General features: G+C 42.8%; 1 protein-coding gene across 1 annotated transcript; it reads right to left on the bottom strand.

Moving 5' to 3' along the window:
• Positions 1-1,487: 1,487 nt before the first annotated feature.
• Positions 1,488-23,558, bottom strand: LOC130923647 (uncharacterized). Its single transcript, XM_057849468.1, has 5 exons — positions 23,498-23,558; positions 8,353-8,670; positions 6,165-6,419; positions 2,202-2,303; positions 1,488-2,128 (listed from the first exon to the last, which is right to left on the bottom strand). Exons 1-5 carry the CDS (start codon positions 23,541-23,543, stop codon positions 2,091-2,093), a joined length of 759 nt encoding a protein of 252 aa, XP_057705451.1. The 5' UTR covers positions 23,544-23,558; the 3' UTR covers positions 1,488-2,090.
• Positions 23,559-25,502: the final 1,944 nt, after the last annotated feature.

The following is a 25,502-nucleotide window of genomic DNA, read 5'->3' as shown; positions in this document are numbered from 1 at the left end:
TAACTTCAGACAAAATGGCCACAATTCATGCTCCATTAGATCCAGTCGTTCTAAACTATATACATGATCTCGCTTTAAACTCAAATTACAGTTCTAAAACGTTTTTTTTTTTTGCAAAAACAATGTACACATTTGGGCCATTTTTTTCAGTTTTTCTGTGTGGAGTATAGGAGAATTAAGTTAAAAGTTTGTAAAAAGCGTAAAACTCCATAAATAAATGTAAATTAATAAATGTAGCTTGACTTGAACTGACAAAAACTATCACATTAAGTGTGCAACCGTGGTGTGTTCCCCTCCGTTTGGGCCGCATTCTAACACAATGTATGTCTAGTGGTTGCATCTACATATGAATGGTTGCTGTCTGTCAGACAACGACTTGCTAATTCAAAAGCACTTGGGTCATTTGGGCCACCTCTGGGTTTTTTAAGAAGAGAGGCCAAATCGGCCATTGCTTGGGAATATTAGGAATATTTGTCTTGGGGAAGGGCCGAGTCGGCCTCTGCTGGATTTTCTAGTGTTGAATGTTCAGATATTAAGATTTGAATGAGGCAAAATAACATGCTTTTTCTCTCAAATATATTGTTATAATACTTTGTTTCAGATGTATTGTAATTATTTTCTGTATAAAAATTATTTTGATGTTCAAAAAGTCTTTTTTCAAACTTGAGTCTTGAAAAAGAGGGGGTCGTCTTATAATCAGGGCCGTCTTATATTCCGGCCAATACGGTAAACGGACAACTGAGTCCAGGGTTGTTTGCTGCACGCGCAGCTTGCGGGTGTTGAAAGACAGGGTACAGCTGTTGAAGGTGAGGGAAAAGGACTTTGATGTGAACTGCAGGGTCAATGATGATCATGTCCGATTTCTCGCTGTTAAGTTGAAGATAGTTTGCTTGCATCCAGGATTTAGTTTCACTTAGACAGTTGTGAAGTGTAGATTGGGCGGTGTCCGAGATGGTTTTGTAGAGATGTAGATTTGGATGCTGTCTGCGTAGAAATGAAATTGTAGTCCATGTTTACAGATGATCTGACCAAGGTGGAGGATGTAATGGATCAAGAGAAGGGGGCCGAGTACAGATCCTTGGGAGACACCTTGCGGTAGGGGAAAAGCAGGGGATGTGTAGTTGTTGATGCTAATGAATTGTTGTCGGTCGGGGAGGTTGGAGAAGAACCAAGAAAATGCAGTGCCAGTGATGTGTAAAGAAGATTCAAGTCAGGAGCAGGATGGGGTTGTTGAAATATAAATATCTACAGACCATTTCCAAAGAAATGGAATCTTAAATCAAACTGAATATCATGCATTTTCATATTATGGAAATAAATTAAAATTCCCATGATTTTCCAATGTTTGTAGACTAGAGTACATCTTTTTGGAGACTACTACACTTCTTAATTGTAGGATCCTCACAAGGGTATCTGGGTGCTGGAGTAATCCCAGTTTTTATGAGCAGAATGGAATGTATAAACACCCTGAACTCGTTGCCAGCCAATCGCAGATCGTAAATGATACATATGAATAATAAATGATTGTATACAGTAAACCCTAAATATAATGCACTTTCCCTCGCTGATATCGTTCTCTGGCAAAACAATGTACTCAAATTACAGAACTGCAAACGCCATTTTTCTTTTGTACTTTACTTTTTTGTTGTTGTGCAGTTTAGGGTAGAACTCAACATTTACTATCACATATGTTCGCTGATAAAATGTATGTATTTTTCCTCTAACCATTAGTTATCCATAGAAGGCAATTAAAATATTCTTATTTACAATGTCAACAGATGAGTAAAACAAAGTCAAATCAAAGCAAATACATCTTCTGCAAATAAAACTATAAAATGTAATATATTATTAACAAATTTACTCTTTCACGTGCCGTAAAAGCATCCCCTGCTGACCCCTAATGAGAAGATTTAGGATGTCTAGCAACTATAATTTAAAAGAAAATTGGACCAAATCTTCAGTTTGTTGATAAAATAAACATTGTCGGTTACAGGACGTAACGGTTATTGTGTTGATGGCTCAGTTCAAAATCAAGGCTTTGAACTTTTAACACTGCAATATTCTCTTCTCTCTGTTGCATCTACTTCTCTTCATGCATTTACATAAATTAATTCCAGGTTTTTCGTAACTGCAGAGACAGTGGCACAGAAATCAAATCAATTCAAATTTTATTTATATAGCAGTTTGCAAACATTGTTTACCTTCATGTGTCTTCCTGCTTCTCTTCAGAGTGTAAATCACAACTCCGATCACTATGAGAATGATCCCCGATAAAACACCGGTACGAAAGATCAGCCCCAAATCTGTTTCGGTAAACACAAACATTGTAAGTTATATGTGTTCTGAACAATTTTTCTGTATGAAAAAGATACAAGTTCTTATGAAAACAACCTGAAACGGTTTCACACCAAGTCAGCAACATTTTTGTAAGCTAATGAAGCTATCGCAAAACCAGGCCCCTAAATCACAGAAGTCGGACACCTGTGTGGTCGTGACTTAAAACATCTTTTTCTAACTTTAAAATAGCAAAAACCCGACGGTTGAACACTGTGCATGGCCTACCTCATGTAATTCCAACACCAGGTACCCTGAAAGATTGGGGGAGAGAATTTTTTGGGTGTCTTTTTCAAAGCCGAAAAGAAGGCGCACCAAATGCACGCTATGAATAAGGCTCTGTCGTCGTTCACATAAACAACCGAATGGCAAACAGTCACCTAAGGACACTTACTGTCTATCACAAACGTGAGTACACCCCTCGCATTTCTGCAGTTAAGTATATCTTTTCATGGGACATCACTGACAAAATGACACTTTGACACAATGAAAAGTAGTCTGTGTGCAGCTTATATAAAAGAGTTCATTTCTTTTCCTCTCAAAATAACTCAAAATATAGCCATAAATATCTAAACCCCTGGCAACAAAAGTGAATACACCCCTTAGGAACTACATACATCCCTAAATGTCCAAATTGAGTACTGCTTGTCATTTTCCCTCCAAAATGTCATGTGAGTCGTTACAGGCGTGCTGTCAGCATTGCTGCAGAGATTGAAGAGGTGGGGGGTCACAAGAAAGCCCGCAAACAGTTTGCTGAAGACATGTCAACGAAGCACATTGATTACTGGAACCATGTCCTATGGTCTTATGAGACGGGCGGGCTTTCTTATATACCGTCTTCAGAAGAGGCTTTCTCCTGGGGTGGCAGCCATGCACACCAATTTGATGTAGAGTGCTGCGTATGGTCTGAGCACCAACAGGCTGACCCCCCACCTCTTCAATCTCTGCAGCAATGATGACAGCACTCCTGTAACGAGCCACATCACATTTTGGAGGGAAAATAACAAGCAGTACTACATTTTGGACATTTAGGGATGTACATAGTTTCTAAGGGGTGTACTCACTTTTGTTGCCAGGGGTTAAGATATTTATGGCAATATTTTGAGTTACTTTGAGGGGAAAGTAAATTAACTCTATTATATAAGCTGCACACAGACTACTTTTCATTGTGTCAAAGTGTCATCTTGTCAGTGTTGTCCAATGAAAAGATATACCGTAATTTCCCGAATATAACGCGCACTTTTTTACCCCAAAATCAACTTGTAAAATCATGGTGCGCATTATAAACTGGTACATGGATGGAGACAGAAATATAGATGTATTTTATATATATATATACTGTATATAGTGTACAGTTGTGGTCAAAAGTTTACATACACTTGTGAAGAACATAATGTCATGGCTCTCTTGAGTTTCCAGTTATTCCTACAACTCTGATTTTTCTCCGATAGAGTGATTGGAACAGATACTTCTTTGTCACAAAAAACATTCATGAAGTTTGGTTCTTTTATGACCTTATTATGGTTTAACAGAAAAAGTGATCAAATCTGCTGGGTCAAAAATATACATAAAGCAACACGAATTAGCAATTTCTTGTGAGTGATTATTGACTTGAACAATCATTGACTTGAACAAGTCAGGAAAGTCACTTGGAGCCATTTCAAAGCAGCTGCAGGTCCCAAGAGCAACAGGGCAAACAATTGTGTGTAAGTATAAAGTGCATGGCACTGTTTTGTCACTGCCACGATCAGGAAGAAAACGCAAGCTATCACCTGCTGCTGAGAGAAAATTGGTCAGGAGGGTGAAGATTCAACCGAGAATCACCAAAAAGCAGATCTGCCAAGAATTAGAAGCTGCTGGAACACAGGTGTCAGTGTCCACAGTCAAGCGTGTTTTGCATCTCCATGGACTGAGAGGCTGCCGTGCAAGAAGGAAGCCCTTGCTCCAAAAGCGGCACCTTAAGGCTCGACTGAAGTTTGCTGCTGATCACATGGACAAAGATAAGACCTTCTGGAGGAAAGTTCTGTGGTCAGACGAAACAAAAATCGAGCTGTTTGGCAACAATGCCCAGCAATATGTTTGGAGGAGAAAAGGTGAGGCCTTTAACCCCAAGTACACCATGCCTACCGTCAAGCACGGTGGTGGTAGTATTATGCTGTGGGGCTGTTTCCTGCCAATGGAACTGGTGCTTTACAGAGAGTAAATGGGATAATGAAGAAGGAGGATTACCTTCAAATTCTTCAAGATAATCTTCGGGCTGATGCGTTAGGTTGGGTCTTGGGTGCAGTTGGGTGTTCCAACAGGACAATGACCCCAAACACACATCAAAAGTGGTAATGGAATGGCTAAATCAGGCTAGAATTAAGGTTAAGGTAAATCATTGAAATTTTGGGCCCGAAATTCGGGTCGGGTTCGGGCTCAAGATCTAGGCTTATATAGCGCTTTTCCACCTTTCAAGGCGCTCAAAGCTCTTTACAGTCTTATATATTTTAAAATGCGCTGAATCGATTCGGCTTGTTGCCCGCATCGAATCGAATCGTCCATGCCCCGCATCGGGATGCATCGCCGCATCCATTATTGTTGACACCAGTAATTTATATATATACAGTTGATAGCATGTAGTAAAAACGTAGACTTAACTATTAACGTTAGTTCACTAACATTTGACTGCCTACTTGTTTACTAGCATGTCACTACACAAACAGAATAAAGTAAAACTAATCATAGCTGTGATCAGCACTGAAAGTCCAAAGTAAACTTTCAATTAAAAAAAAAGTAAATGTACTAACATTTCGATTATATCGATCCACATGAACTCTGAATATAAGACTAAAGGGGGATTATTTATGTCTGTTATTTGTGTCCTCTTTTTGGAAATCAAAATATGATCACCTTTGAATGACGTTGAGCCAGCATGTGTGGTCATTAATTTTGATGCTCCTGCGAATGCGGGTCGATTTTCTCAGCGCATTTCGGACTGCTAATTAATGCACACGCATGATACTTGAATAGGCTCAATAGACAAAGGCAGTCAGAACGGGCACGGCAAAAAAACAGATATGACAAAAAATGGGATTTGTGCATTAAGACCTACGGTATGAAACTAGCCTTTTGTAACGCGTTACTGACAATACTGGTCGTCGGATATAGAATCAAATGGCCAGTCAAATTCTACGTCGGATGTCGAAAAGATTGTGTTGAAGCGATTGTATGTAGAGGTACCACTGCACTGGAAAACCTGGAAAATTGGTCTTGAAAGGCCTTAAAAAGTGCTTGAATTTGGCAATGAAAAAGGTGCACGAACCCTGCATCTGTAGAACCTGTTCTAATTAATTGTCTCGAGGGGGTACGACACAAAAGATTTTTTCCACCTCAGGTTTAATCAAACACGCAGAACAATACGGCGAGTAGGCTATAAGAAGCTCACATAAATGCGGAAAAAAAAGAAATCGCTCGTCGCGTACAGACTCCTGTGGCAGAGGCTTTCGAGGGGGTGAAAAAGTTTAATAGGGATAGTGCCAAGGCAAAGGGCATCATTTGGAAAATAATGATTTTTTTTTTTTTTTTATGAAATAAAAAAAAATATTGTATACATGTGAATTATTCGGCCTTAATGGTTTGTCCTTAATGGACAAGTCTTTCCAATATTCTGTTTTTGGTTCCAGCCAAGAATTTTGCTTTCGGTACATATCTACGTACTTTCAAGATATTTTAATCTAAAAACATTTTTTTCATTTGTATGTTAATGCATGGATGAATGGACTTAAACAAAAAATAACAAACTGTACTTAGCATCAGCATAATTCTCAGATCAATGTGTTCTTACTCACCACAATACAAATAAACTCCTTCCTGGTTTTCACTGACGTTATTTCGAACAGAGCAGACTAGCTGTCCTGAGATGTGTCGTTTCAGAGTGATGTTGCTTGCCTGAACATGTCCATGAACTAAATCCGTGTCCTGCAATGGTTTTTGGTTCAGACTCCACCTGTATTGAAGGTTATCCCCTCTTTTGGAGGAACAATACACCAGCTGCTCTCCGTTGGACAGAATCTTGGAGACCAGATGGATGGTGGCAACAGGAGCTTAGAGGAACATGCAATCAATTTTTAATGTCATAAGAAGCGAAAGCTAATCATGTGCATCTGCTGTGTCTACTTGATTAAATACGCCGTAAATATTAAGTTGCAAAGGAAAGTGGTTAAAGAGGACTTAGGTGTAAAAAGGTTCATTTCCAGAAGTGGGAAGTAACGCGTGACATTTACTCCATTACATTTACTTGAGTAACATTTTGATAACGCTATGTACACTATGTACTATGTTTGATAACACACTGTACTTCTAAGAGTGGGTTTAACAAGCCATACTTTATACCTTTACTTGAGTAGATGTGTGAAGATTAGAATAACCACTACTCTTACTCTACTAACTTGGCCTTCAGTAGAGTCCTTACTTTTTTCGTCTTTAAGGGGCAAACACATCTGGTGTCAAAGAGGTTTACTACAATGGAAAATGTAGCAGACAAATTTGGAGTTCTCTCCAACTTCTCAAGCTTTGGTGAGGAATTCTTGCAGCAATGCAAGGGATTTGGCACTACACTACAGTTCAAGAGTACAATAACTTTCATGCATGATAAGGATCTATCACAAATTTACCCAAACTTTTGGACTGCCCAGAAAATTGCCCTCACTTAACCCTGTCACAGTGGCTCAGGAAGAAAGGAACTTCTCCAAGCTGAAACTTATCAAATCCTACCTGAGGTCAACTACAGAATGGGACAAGCAGCTAAATAACAAAATAGGGGAGCTCATTTGCTACAATGTCTTTGTAGATGAATTTGCTGCAAAAAATGCCAGAAGGGTAAGTTTTGTAGGTCTGAACATGTTGAGAATTTGCTGGTCTTACTTGACATATTAGGTTTGTCATGTATATTTATCAAGTGCTTATGTTTTTTGCTGTGACGATGTGATAAGAATTTTGTGTTTGCGTGTAAATATGGTACCTAGTTTTGTAATTTTATTTGATTGTGTAATATTTTGTTTATATGTTTTAATTCTTGATAATGGTTATGGTTAAGACCACACAAGCGTGAGGTGAAATGCAATCAGCATCCGATGGGGCTGAAGTATTGTACAGAGGACTGGTGTTTGGTTTTAAAGAGAAATATTTCAAGTATTTTGCATGTATTCTTTCATTGCTTTAAAACAAATGTTTTTCTTTATAGCTCATTTTCCTACAGTATTATTTAGTTTGTGACCAGAAGGCCTGAGTGGTTTATGACCCTTTGATCCGCCGAAGCAAAATTAATTCTTCCCACACGCAAATTTATATAAAAATGATGTCAATCGTTTGTGCTATGTTTGAGCTGTAAAAATTTTTGTTTGTGCTGCTATCGTTTTTAAGATATTTACATTTTTTCAGGGGTCAATCTGACGTCAGTCATTCCCTCATTTTGATTAAAAAAAAAAAAAAAAAAAAAAACTAAAAATGGTGTCAATCGTTTATGCTTCGTTTATGCTGGTTTTTGCTGTCAAAATTTTTTGGAGATATGAATTTTGAGTGATGATACCACTCAGCCCCGATTTTCGGCAGAACAGAACGGGAATGGTGCATTTCATTTCTGCAAGGTATCACTCAAAATTATTATCTCAAGTTCCCCATTTACTGCAAAATGGAACCGATGGCTTCCATTTGTTTGTGCTACTTTTGCGCTAATTGTTGGGCCACCCCTCTGTTATTGAGTTGGTAGGCTCTGTCAGCCGCGGGAGTTGGATAAGGAAAAGCATCGTGTGACGTCGTTACTCAAAATTAATATCTGAATTTCTATAAAATGATGTTCTGTTCTGTTTTTTCATGTTTTGTCAACTTGTTATTAAATGTTTACATTTTCTGTCTAATTGAGAGGATCAAAGAATTTGCAAAGAGAAGCTGTTCATTGCAGCATACAAAATAGCTTCTTCTAAAACATATGAAATAGGTGGAATCAAAAGGATAAAAATGTGCTAGATATTAATTCACCTTGAATGATGAGCTCCATTGTCCGTTGTCCAATTGGAAATCCAGCGTCGTCAAAGATTGTAAGAGTATAGTTGTTACTATCTGTGCTGTTCAGGTTTACCATCTTCATTATCCCATTGCTTGGGGTAAAGCTAACTCTTGAATGACATATACAAAAATCCCACCCATGACCACTCCTCCATTTATAATAGATTTTTTTTTCTCTATCCCAGTTAAAATTGTTTGGGACTATGTCCATCAATTTAATTTCTATTTCTCCATCCAGTTGTCCATAACATTGAGCCCCTTCTTTTCTGCCATCACAACTCTTACTCACACCTAGAAAGGAATAGATAATTAGAACCAATTTAAACAAACAAACAAACAAAAAACATTTAAATCACACATGTGAAGAGCTTTTTTCTAAAACTAGATGAAAGGTCAAATTTATAAAATCATTGATTTTGCTAATATTCATTGTATGGACTATATACATTTTTTGTTTTCAGAGTAAGAGAATAATTGCAAGCCTTGTTAAATCATGTAATGTGATGTACCATAATTTTGGGACTATAAGGCGTACCTGTACCTGACTATAAGCTGCCACCCACCAAATTTGACACAAAAACGGCATTTGTTAATCGACAAGCCCCACCGGACAGGCCCGGATAAAGGTGGGTCTGGGCCCTGGGGCAAGGAGATTGCAAGCCCCCCCCCCCCCCCCCCCCCCCCCCCGACACACACTCCCCTACAAAAGTCTCTTTCTGCTCTTCCTTCGTGCAAAATCATCTACCAACTCATCAAAGTTCAGCTGTTGCACAAACTGTGATTCAATTGCAAGAAGTGAGAGGGAGTTCAGACGATTTTGGGTCATTTTCATCCTGAGCTCATTTTTTATTCGAGCCATTATGGAGAATGACCGTTCCCCTTCACAGTTCGTAATTGGCAGAGTCAAGAACAGTAGAAGTGCGATGTAAAGACTTGGAAAAGTAGACTGCAAATCCAAATTTACCACGGTCTTTAGCATTGTATTTGGGCATCTTTGTTCTTTTGGAATGAATGATTTGAATTGAACAAGTTCATCTGCCAGGCTCATGGTTAGATCAGTGGGATATGCTGCAGCAAGTGCTTCGGCCCTTGAAGTGAGCTCACTGATTGACATATTATCAGGCATGAAAAGAACATGAAAAAGATTGGTCAAGTGTGTGTTTGCAGTTAACCGATGGTCAAGACAGGACACAAGCTTGTCAATTAGAACATTGAACGTTTCAATTCGAAACTTTTCTTTTCCACCTAATTTAACATCTGGCTCTGCACTTTCATCAGCCTTATGTTTGCGCTTCTTTGTGCGCTGGAGATAATGTCTGTAGTCTTGGGAGACTGTATCAGTAACACTTAAGGCTGATCTTTCAAAATGGGCAAAATTGTCTCTCTGTGCTGCCACAAAATCACGAAGAGAACTGAGAAGCTGTGTTGCCGTATTTATGTTGATGTTAGGCTTCTGTAATTGCAGGCTTGTGGCTTGGAACCGCTGCAGTATTGTATCCCAAAAGTATGCCATGACAGCTATCTCTAGGGTGTCCAGCTTGCCACAAAGTGCAGAGGCCTCACTTCTAGTGTCACGTTTCTCCTGTGGATCCTTGGAAATATTGTTCAGTGAATCTCTCAGTTGTGCATGTCACGGCCCTGCCCTGCCTGGTATGGGTGGCTCCCTAATCAGGCAGAGGCCAGGTGATTTGATTGAAGGCACCTGGGTTTAAAAGGCCTGGGTGCCAGGCTAATCTTTCTCTCTGCTCTCCCCTCCAGGTTGGTCGTTGGTTTTCCTTGGTTGTTTTGGGACTTTAGTTAGAGATTCCCACATACAGATCCATTTGCATCCATACCTAGCAGACACCACTGACTTTACACCCATACACACACCTTCATTGTTTATTATGTTGTTTAAATCTTATGTTGAATAAATCATTCAATTGGCCCATACTTTTGTCTCGGCTCCCCTCATTTTGTTATGTGCTTGGCATGTGACAAGTGGGGGCTCGTCCTTAGTTGTTAATTTGGTAGTTTGGTTTGGTGCTTGTTTGAGCTTTGGTTAGTGTTGTACGTTTTTGGATTAGTGTTATCGAAATATGTTTGGAGTTTGTTTATAATCTTGGTGGTTTTTATTCAATTGTTTGTATAAGGGGAGCTTGTCTGGTTTGGGCCTGTAATAGGGGTGAGAGCATTGAGCATAGGTTCCCTTTGTGTTATGTTGATAGCTCGCTTTGGGCCTCGTTCTGAGTTTTGGCCAGGTGGGAGTCCTCCCTTAGGTGATCAGCGGGTCTCAATAGGAGGCTCGTGGTGTTTTTTTTTAGGCGGCAGCACGGTGGGTAGAGCATCCCTACTTCCTTTTTCCCTTTCATCGGCTCGGGTTCACATCCGTGGGTTACTGTGGGTGGCTGCGTAGCAGGAGCCCATAAGCCCCATTGGTACAGTGGCCAGTAGGGTCACTGGTGATTAAAATCCTCCCGCCAGTCTGCACGAAGACTAGGATCAGTTAGTTTTATTTGGAGGGGGGGGGGCTTCTCCACCAAAAAAAAAAAAAAAAAAAAACTCAGACAGGGCAGCAGGTGAGTTGTTTTGATTGGTTTTGTTTGGTCAGTCACTTAATATGTCTGCCGTTTTTACTAGCTTTATTCAGTCTCCTTCCGAGGTGGTGCTGGAGTTGTGTACTAAGGAGCAATTATTGGAAATTGCTGAGTACTATAAAATTAGCATTGTCGATAGGAAGTTAAAAGAAACAGTCAGGGACATCTTAAAGCAGGGACTGGTGGATATTGGTGTGTTTGGTCAACCTGGTGCCACTCAGGGGGCAGGTTTTCGGTCCAGTCAAGCTATGCTAAGTTTTGAGCAGCAGAGGGAATTGTTGCACATGCAGCTTGAATTGGAGAGGTTAAGAGGTGCTAATAGACAGGGGGTTGATCGAGGGCCTCAGTTTGATGTTGCACAAAACCTCCGATTATTGCCCAAATTTGATGAGGCGGATCCAGACACGTACTTCGCTTTGTTTGAGCGCATTGCGGATAGTAGGGCTTGGTCGGATTTAGACAGGACTACATTGCTTCAGTGTGCGTTGACGGGGAAGGCGTTGGAGGCGTTCTCGGCTCTCAGTGTTGAGGACAGCAGGGTCTATGCTACAGTAAAGGCTGCAGTGTTAAAAGTTTATGAGCTTGTATCGGAGGCTTATCGTCAGCGTTTCCGTTATAGGAAAAGGCAGGAATCGCAAACCTATTCGGAGTTTGCGCGTGATTTGACAGGTGCTTTTAATCGTTGGTGTGCTGCGGCTGAAGTAGTTACGTTGCGGGATTTGTCGGATTTGATTGTTTTAGAACAGTTCAAAAATTCGGTGCCCGATTTTGTAGCTACGTACTTAAATGAACGCAAGGTTAAGTCACCCAGCGAGGCGGGTATCCTGTCGGACGAGTACGTTTTGACGCATAAACGTCGTTTTGCGCCGAATGTAGGAAGTTTTACGGAAGGTAGTGGTCCAACACCCATGCCTGGGGTTTCTGCCCCAAAGTTTCAATCCAAATTTAGTAAGGGGGGTCCCAAGGGATTCATTGGCACTAATACCTGTAGGTACTGTTTGGGGGATGGGCATTGGAAGAAAGATTGTCCTGTTCTTAGGTCTAAAAGATCTGGGCAATTTAAGCCTGCTGTGGTAGCAGGTCCAATGACTGATTCTCTTACTGTGTCTGTCGAGCGTGAAGAGTTTTGCCAAAGTGCTGATGATGGCTCGCACAATCCGCAGGGCAAATTTTCGGCCTTCATCTCTGAGGGGTCGGTGTCACTGGTAGGTGGGGGGCAAAAGTCTTCTATTAAGATCTTGAGGGATACAGGGGCTTTAGATTCTTTTATTTTAGAGTCTGTGTTGCCATTTTCAAAACAGTCAGATACCGGTAAATGTGTTTTAGTCCGTGGTATGGGTTTAGTACCATTTTCGTCCCCTTTGCATAGAATTCATTTGAGATGCAGTTTGGTGGAGGGTGATGTGGTGGTTGGCGTTAGACCCGGATTGCCAGTAGAGGGCATTCACCTGATTTTGGGTAACGATCTTGCTGGCGGGCGTGTGTGGGCGGAGGAGCCGCACTTCAATGGTCCAGAACACTCGGTCCTGGAGGGTGCGGTATCTCCTGAGTTCATTCCAAATTGTGCGGTTACTCGGGCGGCGTCTCGGCGTAAAGAGTGCCAGCCGGAAAATCTTGAATTGCCAACTGGCCTTAAGTTGGAGCATTTGACAGATTCTAGGGAGGCACTGATAGCTGAACAAAAGGGTGACGAGTCTTTAGCAGGACTTTTTGATAAGGTGGTACCTGAGGCTGTAGTGAGGGACAGCGCTCAGTGTTACTTCCTTCTTAATGACCTTTTAGTTAGAAAGTGGGTCCCGCATGGGGAGCAGGGTTTGGGAGATGTAGTTTTCCAGATTGTTGTACCAACCTCCCTGCGGACTAAGGTTCTTGAAACGTCACATGGCGAGGTGGCCGGCCATCTGGGCGTTCGGAAGACCTACGATAGAATCTTGCGTCATTTTTTCTGGCCACGCCTGAGAAGGGATGTATCCAATTTTATTAAAACCTGTCACACATGCCAGCTTACCAGTAAGCCAAATCAGGTGGTAAAGCCAGCTCCTTTGTATCCAATACCAGCAATAGGTCAACCGTTTGAGCATTTGCTCATTGATTGCGTTGGGCCTTTACCACGTTCTAAGTCGGGTCATAGCTACTTGCTTACCGTTATGTGTCAGGCAACTAGGTATCCTAGTGCATTCCCCTTGCGGACGATTACTGCCAGAGCTGTAGTTAAGGCATTGACTCAGTTTATTTCTACCTTTGGTATTCCCAAAGTCATTCAGTCTGATCAAGGTTCAAATTTCACTTCCAAAATTTTTGCTCAGGTGTTGAAAAAGTTAAAGGTAAAACATAATATGTCAACAGCATATCATGCTCAGAGTCAGGGGGCATTGGAACGGTTTCACCAAACATTGAAGTCCCTACTACGGGCATACTGTACAGAGTTATCCGCTGATTGGGAGGAGGGTTTACCTTGGCTTTTGTTGTCTGCTCGGGAAGTTGTGCAGGAGAGTATGGGTTTTAGCCCGAATGAATTAGTTTTTGGGCATAAGGTTCGGGGCCCATTGGCTGTTTTACAGGAGGGGACTTTGGGTGAGCAACCTCCCCAGAACCTTATTGACTTTGTAAATGGGTTCAGGTTCAAGCTCTACCGTGCGGGTGAGCTTGCTAGACAAAAGTTGGCGTCGTCTCAGAGCAGGATGAAACGGCTGTATGACAGGGAGGCAGAACTCTGCGAATATAGTCCTGGTGACCAGGTGCTAGCTCTATTGCCGCTGGTTAGTTCTCCGTTCCATGCAAAGTATTCTGGTCCTTTTACGGTCCTGCGCAAGGTCTCTGATTTAAACTACCTGATTGAAACACCTGGTAGAAGGAAGTCTTCAAAATTATTTCATGTCAACCTGCTGAAGGCTTATCATTCTCGTGATTTTGACAGGGTGGATGGTCGGGTGGTTAGATCCACGCTGGCTGCTGTGCCGGTGGCTTCTCCTGGAAGTCCTCAAGTCGAGGGGGAGGGAGAAGTGCCACTAGTAGCTTCAGATGAGATTTTGAGGGGTCGTTTGAAGAATTCGCAGACCTTAGAAAATCTCGGTACCTTAGTAGACCACTTAGGTGTGGAAGTACAGGTCCAGTTAATTAATTTAATTAGGAAATATTTGGCTCTGTTCTCTGATATACCTACGCGTACTCATTTAATTGAACATGACATAGACATCGGAGATGCTAAGCCTATTAAACAGAGGTTTTACAGGGTTTCCGAGGAGAGGAAGCAGCAGTTGGAGTCCGAGGTGCAGTACATGTTAGACCATGGTATTGCCGAACAAACCCTTTCTGATTGGGCATCGCCTTGTCTTTTGGTCAAAAAGCCAGATTTTACTTTTCGGCCCTGCACCGATTATCGGAAACTTAATAGTGTGACCAAAGCAGACCTATATCCCCTTCCGCGGATGGAGGACTGTATTGATCAGGTGGGGTCTGCAAAGTACTGATGCCTTTTGGGCTCAGGAATGCTCCCGCCACCTTCCAGAGGCTGATGAACCATGTGGTCTCTGGGTTGCAAGGGTGTGCCGTGTACTTGGACGACCTGGTCGTCTATTCAGATTCCTGGGAGGAGCATGTCCAGCGAGTTGAAGCCTTGTTTGATCGACTAAGGTGGGCCCGGTTGACCATAAATTTGGCGAAGTGTGAGTTTGCCAAGGCTACAGTCACTTACCTTGGTAAAGTTGTTGGTCAAGGTTTCGTGCGCCCAGTGGAAGCAAAAGTTCAGGCTGTGGAACAGTTTCCTCAGCCCACCACGAAGAAAGAGCTCATGCGCTTCCTGGGAATGGCGGGTTACTACCGTTCTTTTTGTAAGAACTTTTCTGTGGTGGTCTCCCCGTTGACCAACTTGTTGAGCGCCAAGGTCAAGTTTGCCTGGTCCACCCAATGTCAAGAGGCTTTCGACTCTGTCAAGGCTCTACTGTGCTCAGCTCTGGTGTTGGCAGCTCCAAATTTTGGCAGACCTTTTAAATTGCACATTGATGCTAGTTTGATCGGGGCAGGTGCTGTTTTGTTACAGGACAATGAATCTAACATTGAGTGCCCAGTTAGTTTCTTCTCCCGGAAATTTAATAAACATCAACTGAATTATTCGGTGATTGAAAAGGAGGCTTTGGGCCTCATCTGGGCTTTGCAGCACTTTGAAGTCTATGTCGGTTCCGGATTGACACCATTGGTTGTATATACTGATCATAACCCACTCACCTTTCTGAGATCACTGCAAAATCCTAACCAGCGCCTTATGCGTTGGGCGTTGTTCTTACAGCCTTATAATTTAGATATTAGACACATTAGGGGTAAGGACAATGTTGTGGCGGACGCGCTTTCCCGTGCTCCTCTGAACTAACTTGTGTTTTGTCTCCCTCAGCTGGTTGCCTGCTCCTCCTGCTCTTAAATTGCTCCCTAGGTACCAGGGCTGCTGGGTTGGAGGTGCGGACGTCCAGTTGGGGGATACAACCACACCTTGGATCGGTATGGTTTTCATTAGGGAACTTTGATTAGTTTTGTGGGCTTTTTTGGGGTGAGGGTGGAACCCTCATTTTAAGGAGGGGGGTGTCACGGCCCTGCCCTGCCTGGTATGGGTGGCTCCCTAATCAGGCAGAGGCCAGGTGATTTGATTGAAGGCACCTGGGTTTAAAAGGCCTGGGTGCCAGGCTAATCTTTCTCTCTGCTCTCCCCTCCAGGTTGGTCGTTGGTTTTCCTTGGTTGTTTTGGGACTTTAGTTAGAGATTCCCACATACAGATCCATTTGCATCCATACCTAGCAGACACCACTGACTTTACACCCATACACACACCTTCATTGTTTATTATGTTGTTTAAATCTTATGTTGAATAAATCATTCAATTGGCCCATACTTTTGTCTCGGCTCCCCTCATTTTGTTATGTGCTTGGCATGTGACAGTGCATAATATTTCCACAGAGCATTTGTTGATTCAGCTCTTGCACTCCAGCGAGTGCCTGACAAGGACTTCAGTGTGAGTTTCACATTTGTATTTCTGAAAACCTTTCCCCACCTGTGTGTTGAAGAGGCACAAAATGTGTACAAAGATTGCAGGAAGTCGAAGAAACGGCCAGCTTCTGGGCTACTGTCAACAGCATTGACACCAACTAAATTCAATGAATGCGCAGCACAGGGGACATAACAAATCAATGGGTTTATGCGTTTCAGATGAGCTTGAACTCCATTGTACTTTCCTGACATATTACTTGCATTGTCGTAAGACTGGCCACGACAGTTACTTATGTCTAGGCCCAGGTTCTCCACCATTGCAACAACACACTCAGCCAAATTGCTCCCGCTATGATTCTCAATAGGCTCAAAACCCAGAAACCGCTCAACAACGTCTCCCCCAGCTTCAACAAATCTGAAAATAAAAGTGAGTTGGTCCACATGTGTAAGATCGGGAGTGGAGTCAACGATAACAGAAAAGTATTTGGCCTCTTTTATCTCACTGATAATCGCTTCCTTTGTTCTTTCTCCCATTAAGTGGATACATTCCCCACAGATTGTGGATGAGAGATAGGACACAGAGCCTTTGCCCTTGCCTCCAAACCTTTGGAGATGGTCAGCTAGAAAAGGGTCAAATTTGGCCAACAGTTCGATAATGCCTAAGAAATTACCATTGTGAGGTGATCCAAACTGCTCGTCATCTCCCCTGAACGCAAGGCCCCTCTCTCCCAAAAACTGAATTACAGCAACAACTCTTTTCAAAACGTCCCGCCAGTATTGCCTTTCTGCATCAATTTGTTTCATAAGATCAGAATCAATTCTTCCTGTGTCTTTGGAACGACTGTGTAATGCTAACATGCAAGCCCTATGCTCCTCATTCCTCTCATGCTCACCGATACGCTCAGAATGTTTCCAATCAGAAAACCCATTGACAAATGCATTGCACTTACTTGAGAACAGTTTGCAAGCAAAACAATAAATGCAACCAGAGGAAGGTGAGTAAAGGAGCCACTGCCTTTCCACAGACTGACCATTAGGTAGACAGCATTTGACTAAGGAATTTGTGAAACTCCTAGTGCCACGCCCCATGGTCATATCTCTAATTGAGGCAGGGTACTTTTCACTCCGATTTTGAAAAGCAACTGCTCCTCTACTAACCAGAATCAACTTAGCCTGTTCAGTAATGGCATTTGGCCACAAAGCAGGGTCATTAACGGTTTCACACCAGGAGTTTGAGGTCCTAGCTGCTAATGGGATACTGGTCTCAGTGTACTCCTCCTGGTCTGACAGTGAGTCTGCTGTTGTAAGAGTACACAAGTCTGGAATGGCTGTGGTATTTGAGCATGAAGCAGAAGATCCATGACTGGAGATGGTGTCCCCAGCTTCTGGGTGGAAACTGAGCTCTGTGTGTGGCCCTGAAGCCTGAGAGGCCAGGTCTACACCGGATTGGATCTGTGTGGGCCCCGGCATGATCAAATCAGTGGTGCTCTCTACACTGCTGCAACTCGGACCACTGATGACATAATGAACATTGGTATCAACATTGGAATCCTTTGGCTTATCAAAAAAGACAGAAATCGAAGGCACATTGTTTAAGATGTCAGCCTGTTTTGCCTCTCTGTTTTTTTTGGCTCTTCGCTTTGAAGCGCCACTTTTTTGTTTGCAATCCATAGGCCTACTATTAATGACAGTTGCAAAAAAAAAAAAAAAAAAAAAAACAAGACAAACAAAAAACCAAGTCGCCACTGGCTCTGTGAAAAGTCACTTGATGACAACACGATATATGATTAAGGGCAGAAGCTAGATAAAGGTAATATCTCAACCGTGTAAGACTTCCTAAGACAGAACAGAATATGATGAAATGATTAAAATGGGAAAAAGTCGCTTATCAGCATTTTAGTTATTGAAGATGGCCAAAAGTTGCAGTGTGAAGCTTAAAGGCAGAAAGTAGCTGTTGTTTACATATCAAAACTAATGGCCAAATACAATACAACACTCCTTAAAGTTCGGAAGGTGTTATATTTAAACACGAAATACACTAGCCTTTTAAGGTAGGCTTTTAAGATGCCGAGCACCTTCCTGACGAATGCCCGATCCATTTCTAACAAAATGGATGAATTGGAGCTGCTGGTTGCTTCTAACCGCTACGTCCGGACCTGCGGCGTCATGATTATAACTGAAAGCTGGCTTCACCCGCTCATTCCCGACGCTGGAGTGCAGCTAGCAGGCCGCGCTAGCCACCGGCAGGACAGAGATGCTGAGTCCGGTAAGAGCAGAGGAGGCGGGCTATGTGTTTACCTTCACAATGACTGGTGCAACAGCAGCAGGGTTATCGCTCGCCACTGTTCTCCGGACCTGGAAGCACTCTCAGTTTCCTGCAGACCATTCTATCTACCCCGTGAACTGAGTGTTGTCATTATCACTGCTGTCTGCATAGCTCCAGATGCTAACGTTAGCGCCGCCCTCGGTCACTTAGCAACCATCGTAAACAAACAGCAGCGGGCTCATCCTGACGGTGCACACATTATAGCAGGAGACTTCAATCTGGCACGTTTGTGTACAGTTCTCCCTGACTTTTACCAGCATGTGAGCTGCGCTACGAGGGGGAAAAATACCTTGGACCATGTTTATTCCAACATCAAGCATGCTTACAGGGCTGTTTCTCTCCCTCATCTGGGCCGGTCTGACCACCTATCTCTGCTCTTGTTTCCCACATACTCCCCCCTCGGGAGGTCACAAAAGCCAACCATCAAATCCATCAGAGTGTGGCCCGAGGATGCTCTCTCTCAACTGCAGGACTGCTTTGATGACACATACTGGGATTTATTCGACCATGGAGACCTGGAGGAATATACTGACACATACTGGGATTTATTCGACCATGGAGACCTGGAGGAATATACTGAGACTGTGTTATCATACATCCAGTTCTGCGTTAACAATGTTACAGTCGTTAAGCACATTCATATATTTTCCAATCAAAAGCCCTAGATGACTCGCGAAGTTCAGAGTCTCCTTAAAAATCTTAATAGCGCCTTCAGGTCAAAAGATAAGGCACTCTACAGCACTGCCAGAGCGGAACTGAGGAGGGGCATCAAGGTGGCAAAGGAGGCCTACAGGAGAAGAATAGAAGCCCATCTATCACAGAACAACCCTCGGAGGATGTGGAAGGGGATACAACACATAACAAACTATAAAGGCAGCGGCAACAGCACCACACATGCTGACGCCTCACTGGCTGAGGAGCTGAACTGTTTCTTTGCCCGTTTTGAGGCTAACAGGCCCGCTCCAGTATCCCCGCCCCCACCAGCCTCCGACACGCGCACACTCTCACTGCAGGAACACGATGTGAGGCGTGTCATGAGGTCTTTGAACCCGAGGAAAGCTGCTGGACCGGATGGGGTTCCAAACAGAGTACTCCAGTCCTGTGCTGACCAGCTTGCCGGCGTATTTACCAGGATTTTCAACATCTCCCTGTCACAAGCCTGCATTCCACCCTGCTTAAAAACAGCCACCATCATTCCTGTGCCGAAACAGTCAGGCTCCACAGACCATAACAACTTCAGGCCAGTTGCACTCACTCCTGCTGTGATGAAGTGTTTTGAAGAGTTGGTCTTGCGTCACATCAGAGCCAGCCTTCCTCCCTCCTTTGATCCTTGTCAGTTTGCCTACAGAGCCAACCGGTCAACTGAAGATGCTATCGCCATAGCAACCCACACAGCACTGAGCCACTTGGAACAACAGCAGTGCTACGTCAGGATGCTTTTCATAGACTTCAGCTCCGCATTCAATACCATCATCCCCGACATCCTGGTGACCAAACTGCTTAACTTGGGCCTCCTCCCCTCCATTTGTTCCTGGGTCAAGGATTTTCTGATTAACCGCTCACAGTATGTTAAACTCGGCCACTACACATCCCATACCATCAAACTTAGCACTGGAGCCCCTCAAGGCTGCGTGCTGAGCCCGCTTCTCTATTCCTTGTATACTCACGACTGTACACCTGTCCACTCATCAAACACCATCATAAAATTTGCTGACGACACAACTGTTGTTTGTCTCATCTCCGGAGGAGACGAAACCGCCTACAGAGATGAGGTACAGCGACTGTCAGCATGGTGCTCGGAGAACAACTTGGTTCTGAATTCCAACAAGACCAAGGAATTAATAGTGGACTACAGGAAGGTGCCTGCCTTGGAACCGGCACCTCTCTGGGTAAACGGAGTACGTGTGGAGCGTGTAAAGACCTTTAAATTCCTCGCTGGTCAGCTAACTCCTCGGCCATAGTGAGGAAAGCTCGCCAGAGACTCCACTTTCTGAGGGGCCTCAGAAGGAACAACACGGGCAAGGAACTAATGACTGCCTTCTACCGAGCAGCTATTGAGTCCATCCTCACCTACTGCATCCCAACGTGGTATGGAACCTGCTCGGTAGCGGACAAAAAATCACTGCAGAGGGTGGTGAAAGCAGCGGAGAAAATTATTGGCTCCTCTCTGCCACCTCTGGAGGACATTGCTGCTGCGCGACACCTTAAAAGAGCTAGGAACATTATTAAAGACTCTTCCCATCCTGCCCATCACCTGTTTGAACTGTTGCCCTCTGGCAGGAGATATAGGGCGATGAGGTCACGTACAACTAGACTCAGAGATAGTTTTTTTCCTAGGGCCATCCGCGTTCTTAATACTGAACAGCACTAATTCCTCATGATGCTGCTATGTAGCGACTTTTGCACAATAATTTATTCTTGTCTTTTATTCAGTGATATGTTTTAGTTGTGTGTTATTTTATAGTCTTGTGTTTTATGGTCCCACGGAGTAGCTTTCCAATTTCGTTGTTTGCTCTGCTTGCAATGACAATAAAGGAATTGAATTGAATTGAATTAACCTTTAAAGGTGTAATGTGATATGCATATAATGTTATATAGTATAACGTCATATAGTACACAATAATAAAATATAAATGTATACAAGCCTTTAAAAAGGCTGTTGAATATTAAACTACATATAATGATATACTGTAGTATGATATAATATAATACAATATAATATAAATGTATACAAGCCTTTAAAAAGGCTGTTGAATATTAAACTATATGTATAATGATATAGTATAGCTTAATATAATATGATAAAAATGAATGCAAGCCTTTAAAAAGGCTGTTGATTATTACAACTAAACAAGTGATGTTGCACAGGTTGAATACAAAGCAATTTGTCAAGCAGTAAGCCAAGGTCAAGTTCTGAGTGAACAGAAGTGATGCAGGGGGTTATATATATATATATATAGAGACAGAGCCAAAGTCTCCGCCCCTTCTTTCAGTCCACTACTTGTGGCCAATTCAGCGACTTTTGATGGTCCCTGGCGATTAAAAATGTCGTGTAGCGCCTCTGGCAACTTTTTGGCCAGCTGATGACTCAACTCATCTTTTCAGTGGCATTGTCCGTTGATTCTCGCTATCCCGACATGCCGCTATTCCGACAACTAATGTAATAAATATTTGCCTTTACTGACGGTTAGGGTTAGGAATAGTTTTAGGGTAAGGCATATGCCTTTATTGACGGTTAAGGTTAGGAATAGTTTTGGGTTAGGCACATTTAATTAAACAGTGTGTCAGGGGCCCTCTGGTTGCCATATTCTGTGGCCCAGGGGCCCTCTGGTTTTCGTACTGCATGGCCCAGGGACCATCCGGTTGCCATATCCTGTAGCCCAGGGGCCCTTTGATTGCTATCCCCCTAGGCGCTGTAGTCGCTGTACCGCATAGCCCAGGGGCCCTTTGATTGCCGTTTCCTGTGGCCCAGGGGCCCTATGGTTGCCATATCCCGTGGCTCAGGGGCCCTTTGATAGCCGTCCCCCGTGGCCCAGGGGCCCTCTGATTGCCGTCCCCCGTGGCCCAGGGGCCCTCTGGTTGCCATATCCCGTGGTTCAGGGGCCCTTTGCCATCCCCCGTGGCCCAGGGGCCCTCTGATTGCCGTCCTCCGTGGCCTAGGGGCCCTCTGGTTGCTGTACGACATGTCCCAGGGGCCCTCTGGTTCCTATGTCCTGTGGCCGAGGGCCCTCTGACTGCTGTCACTCCCCCCAGCCCATTTCAGTTAACCCTTATAGACTAAAGAAGTACAACTAAAGAAGATCCTAGAATAGAGGGCTCTATCGCAATCAGCATCGACATCGGTATCTGGATTGTTGTTGGGCCCCCCCCTGGGCCCCCTGGATCCATGGGCCCCGGGGCGCCAGCCCCACTCACCCGGTCGGTAATACGGCCCTGCCACCGGACTATTCGCTGTAGCTGTCCCCGACTCCTCACTGCATTACAGGATATTTATACCAATTGATACTAGCCAGTAACACTTTATTTGACATTGACGTCATAAGACAGTGTCATAGACTTTATAATGTATCGACAGGGCACGGGGCACGGGGCCGATAAATAGGGGGCCCGTATTTTTAGCGAAGCCGTCAAAGCTGACCGAGTGGAATCACAGACAAGAGCTTTTTTCGTTGAAAATGCTAGTGAATAAACGCTTAAGTCCCTGAATTCTTGATAGATATGGACGTAAAACGATCTCGATTTTTGGTTAAAAGCAAAAAAAACGTGCAGTTAAACTTTATTTTACGTAAATATGTCAAAGTACAATGCTAGTCTGTTAGTGAATGTAGCTAGCGGCCGCCTAATGTAAACAGAGCTTTTCTGGTGAAAATTCTTGTAAATAAATGCTTAAATCCCCGAATTATTTATAGATATGGACGTAAAACGGTCTCAATTCTTGGTCAAAAACAAAAACAAAACGTGCAGTTAGCATTTATTTTACGTAAATATGTCAAAGTACAATGCCAGTCTGTTAGTGAATGTAGCCAGAGGCCGCCTAATGTAACCAGAGCTTTTCGGGAGAAAATTCTTGTGAAAAATGCTTAAATCCTTGAATTCTTTATAGATATGGACGTATAACAGTCTCGATTCTTGGTTAAAAGCAAAAAAAAAAAAAAAAGAAAGTGCAGTTAGCATTTATTTTTCGTAAATATTGCGAACTATAATGCCAATGCCGTAGTGGCTAATTTTTCTCATTGATTTTTTTCACGTTTCAAAATGCATGCATGGTAACAAAAATACAATAATTATGAACCATTACCATTATGAAGTCTATCACAGTGTCAGGTCATAATAATGACGTTCTTATGACGCCACTATCAAATAAAGTGTTACCTATTAACCAAAATAAATCAACATATAAACCGCTCTGGACCAGAAGCCGCAGGATTTAAAATGAGGGGGAAAAAGTAGTGGCTTATAGTCCGAAAAGTACGGTAAATACATTCAATATGGTTGTCACAATTATATAAAAGTGCTGTATAGTAAGTGTAGTGCTTTGGAAAATACATCTGAATGTATCAAGCTGAACAAAAACAGGTGTTACATTTTCTCTGCTTCAAAACATTTTAGCACACATCCAAAATAAGTAAACTAATATTAGAGATTTTAGAAGATAAATCAAAAGAACAGCCACACTTGAATTTCATCATATGAAATATTTACTGTGGCTCTTAATTATTTTCTGAAAGACTAAAACGGCTGACCTTGAGAAACAATGAGGAGCAATACCAGTCCAAGTGTAGATCTCATATCGAAGTCACCCGTCTCGATAAGGAATGCGAGAAAGAGTGTTGAGTAGTTTTTATATATATATTTTTTTATTCTGATGACAGAGAGGAAAAGGGAAGTTCTACTTCTTCTTTTTCAACATAGAAGAAGTAACAAATATCTTAACAAATATATGCTATTTGGCAAAAAAAAGACTGAAAGAACATCTAGACCAGACATGTCCAAAGTCTGGCCCGGGGGCCAAATGCGGCCCCTGGTCAAATTTCATCCGGCCCCCAGCCTCTGTCATAAAATCAGTAACGTCTGGCACGCACACAGACTTAATAAATTGGTCAGCTGTACTGCTACCAGCATACGAAGTAGCTTACACACTAAACGCTGCTCCTCATTTACCAACTAAAAGGCAGCAGCACTCTAAGCAACATTACCCCATGTGACCCCTTACTTCCAATGTTCTAAAATGGCGACTATCAACAAAAAAAAGAAAGTTGACTGCGACGACCGACGCTTCAAGGATAGGTGGAAATTGGACTATTTCTTCACTAAAATAGGCACGTCTGCTTCATTTGCAAAGAGACAGTCACTGATTTTAAAGAGTTCAATGTGAAGCGATATTACCAAATGATACGCAGCGAGAAATTGAAGCAACTTGAAGCTAGTTTATTTTCACAGCAGCAGTATTTCGCAAGAGCCCAGGAGTCGAAAGAGAATGCCACAAAGGCTAGTTGCGAGATTGTTGAAATTATTCATTTTAAAAAATGTGACACAAAAAATGGCTTTGTAGAATTTCCTTAAATATATTGTTCTACGTAAAGGACGTCAGTCAAGGTCGGCCCCCCACATTTTTTCCACACCAAATCTGGCCCCCTTTGCAAAAAGTTTGAACACCCCTGATCTAGACATTCAAGTAAACCAGGTGGCTATTGAATGTGTTAGAGAACACAAGGTATTAGGTATAATACTTGATGATTCATTAACATGGAATGCACATATAAAACAGCTGAAAAATAAATTAGCTAGGAGCGTCTCCATTTTTTACAGAGCTCAAAATGTACTAGATCACAGGGCCCTCCAAATAATTTATAGTGCACTGTTTTTGCCCTATTTGACTTACCGCGCCGAGATTTGGGGAAACACCTACAAATCTCGATTACACCCTCAGTTGGTCATCCAAAAAAAAAGCAATACGGATTTTTCATAAGGCAAAATACACAGCACATACACATGAGTTATTCATCAAATCCAAGTTATTGAAGCTGTATGATTTAATACATTTCAAAACGGGACAGATGATGTACAAAGCCTCAACTAATAGCCTTCCGTATAACTTGCAAAGTCGTTTCCAGGCTAGGGAATCGAAATACGATTTGAGGGGAGAAAATGTGTTTAAACTTAACTACGCTAGAACAACACTAAAATCATTTTCGGTTCCTTGCTCTGGTGTAAAGCTTTGGAACAAACTAGATTCTGCAGTGACCAGCTCAGGGTCATTGGCTGTTTTTAAGAGGAGGTATAAACAAACCTTATTAAATAATGATGTTGCTGACTCAAGCTAACTCTTGGACATAATAAGAACTGTACAAATGTTAAATAACGTCTGGGTGGCAACTCAGAACTGGAAGCAAAACCGAGTGTACCCAAAACAATGGAAGTCAAAAAAAAAAAAAAAAAAACTGCTTTACAATGCGGTCAGAACCTGGTCAACGCGCCTGCCTGGAAAACACCTTAAAGTCTGGATATTGTGGAGGATAGCTGGGGTAGATGGCGGCCGCTGTGTCTGACCACACTCGAAGAGGAACGATATCGAGGATGCTTTTGGTGCGCTGCTGGCAGCTTCTGATTGTGCCAGGTGGGACAGTGATCGCTGGGACGGTCCTTCTGAAGGACCTAGCGACGCCAGTCCCCCAGGCCATGAGTCCATAACCGAAATGGCAATGCAACCTAGTACGGAGCTGCGCAACCTTGAGATGAATCTTCGTC

The sequence above is a fragment of the Corythoichthys intestinalis genome, chromosome 11 (assembly GCF_030265065.1).
Source record: "Corythoichthys intestinalis isolate RoL2023-P3 chromosome 11, ASM3026506v1, whole genome shotgun sequence".
Classification (NCBI taxonomy): domain Eukaryota; kingdom Metazoa; phylum Chordata; class Actinopteri; order Syngnathiformes; family Syngnathidae; genus Corythoichthys; species Corythoichthys intestinalis.
Note: the sequence above shows the minus strand (reverse complement) of the source record. Positions and strands in the feature narration are given on the sequence as shown.

Coding starts and splice junctions, on each gene's coding strand:
- LOC130923647 (XM_057849468.1), bottom strand. CDS start 23,543: ATGAGATCTACACTTGGACTGGTATTGCTCCTCATTGTTTCTCAAG. Junction 6,420..8,352: donor AATGGAGCTCATCATTCAAG/GTGAATTAATAT, acceptor TGTTCCTCTAAG/CTCCTGTTGCCACCATCCAT. Junction 2,304..6,164: donor AGGAGTTTATTTGTATTGTG/GTGAGTAAGAAC, acceptor TTACCGAAACAG/ATTTGGGGCTGATCTTTCGT.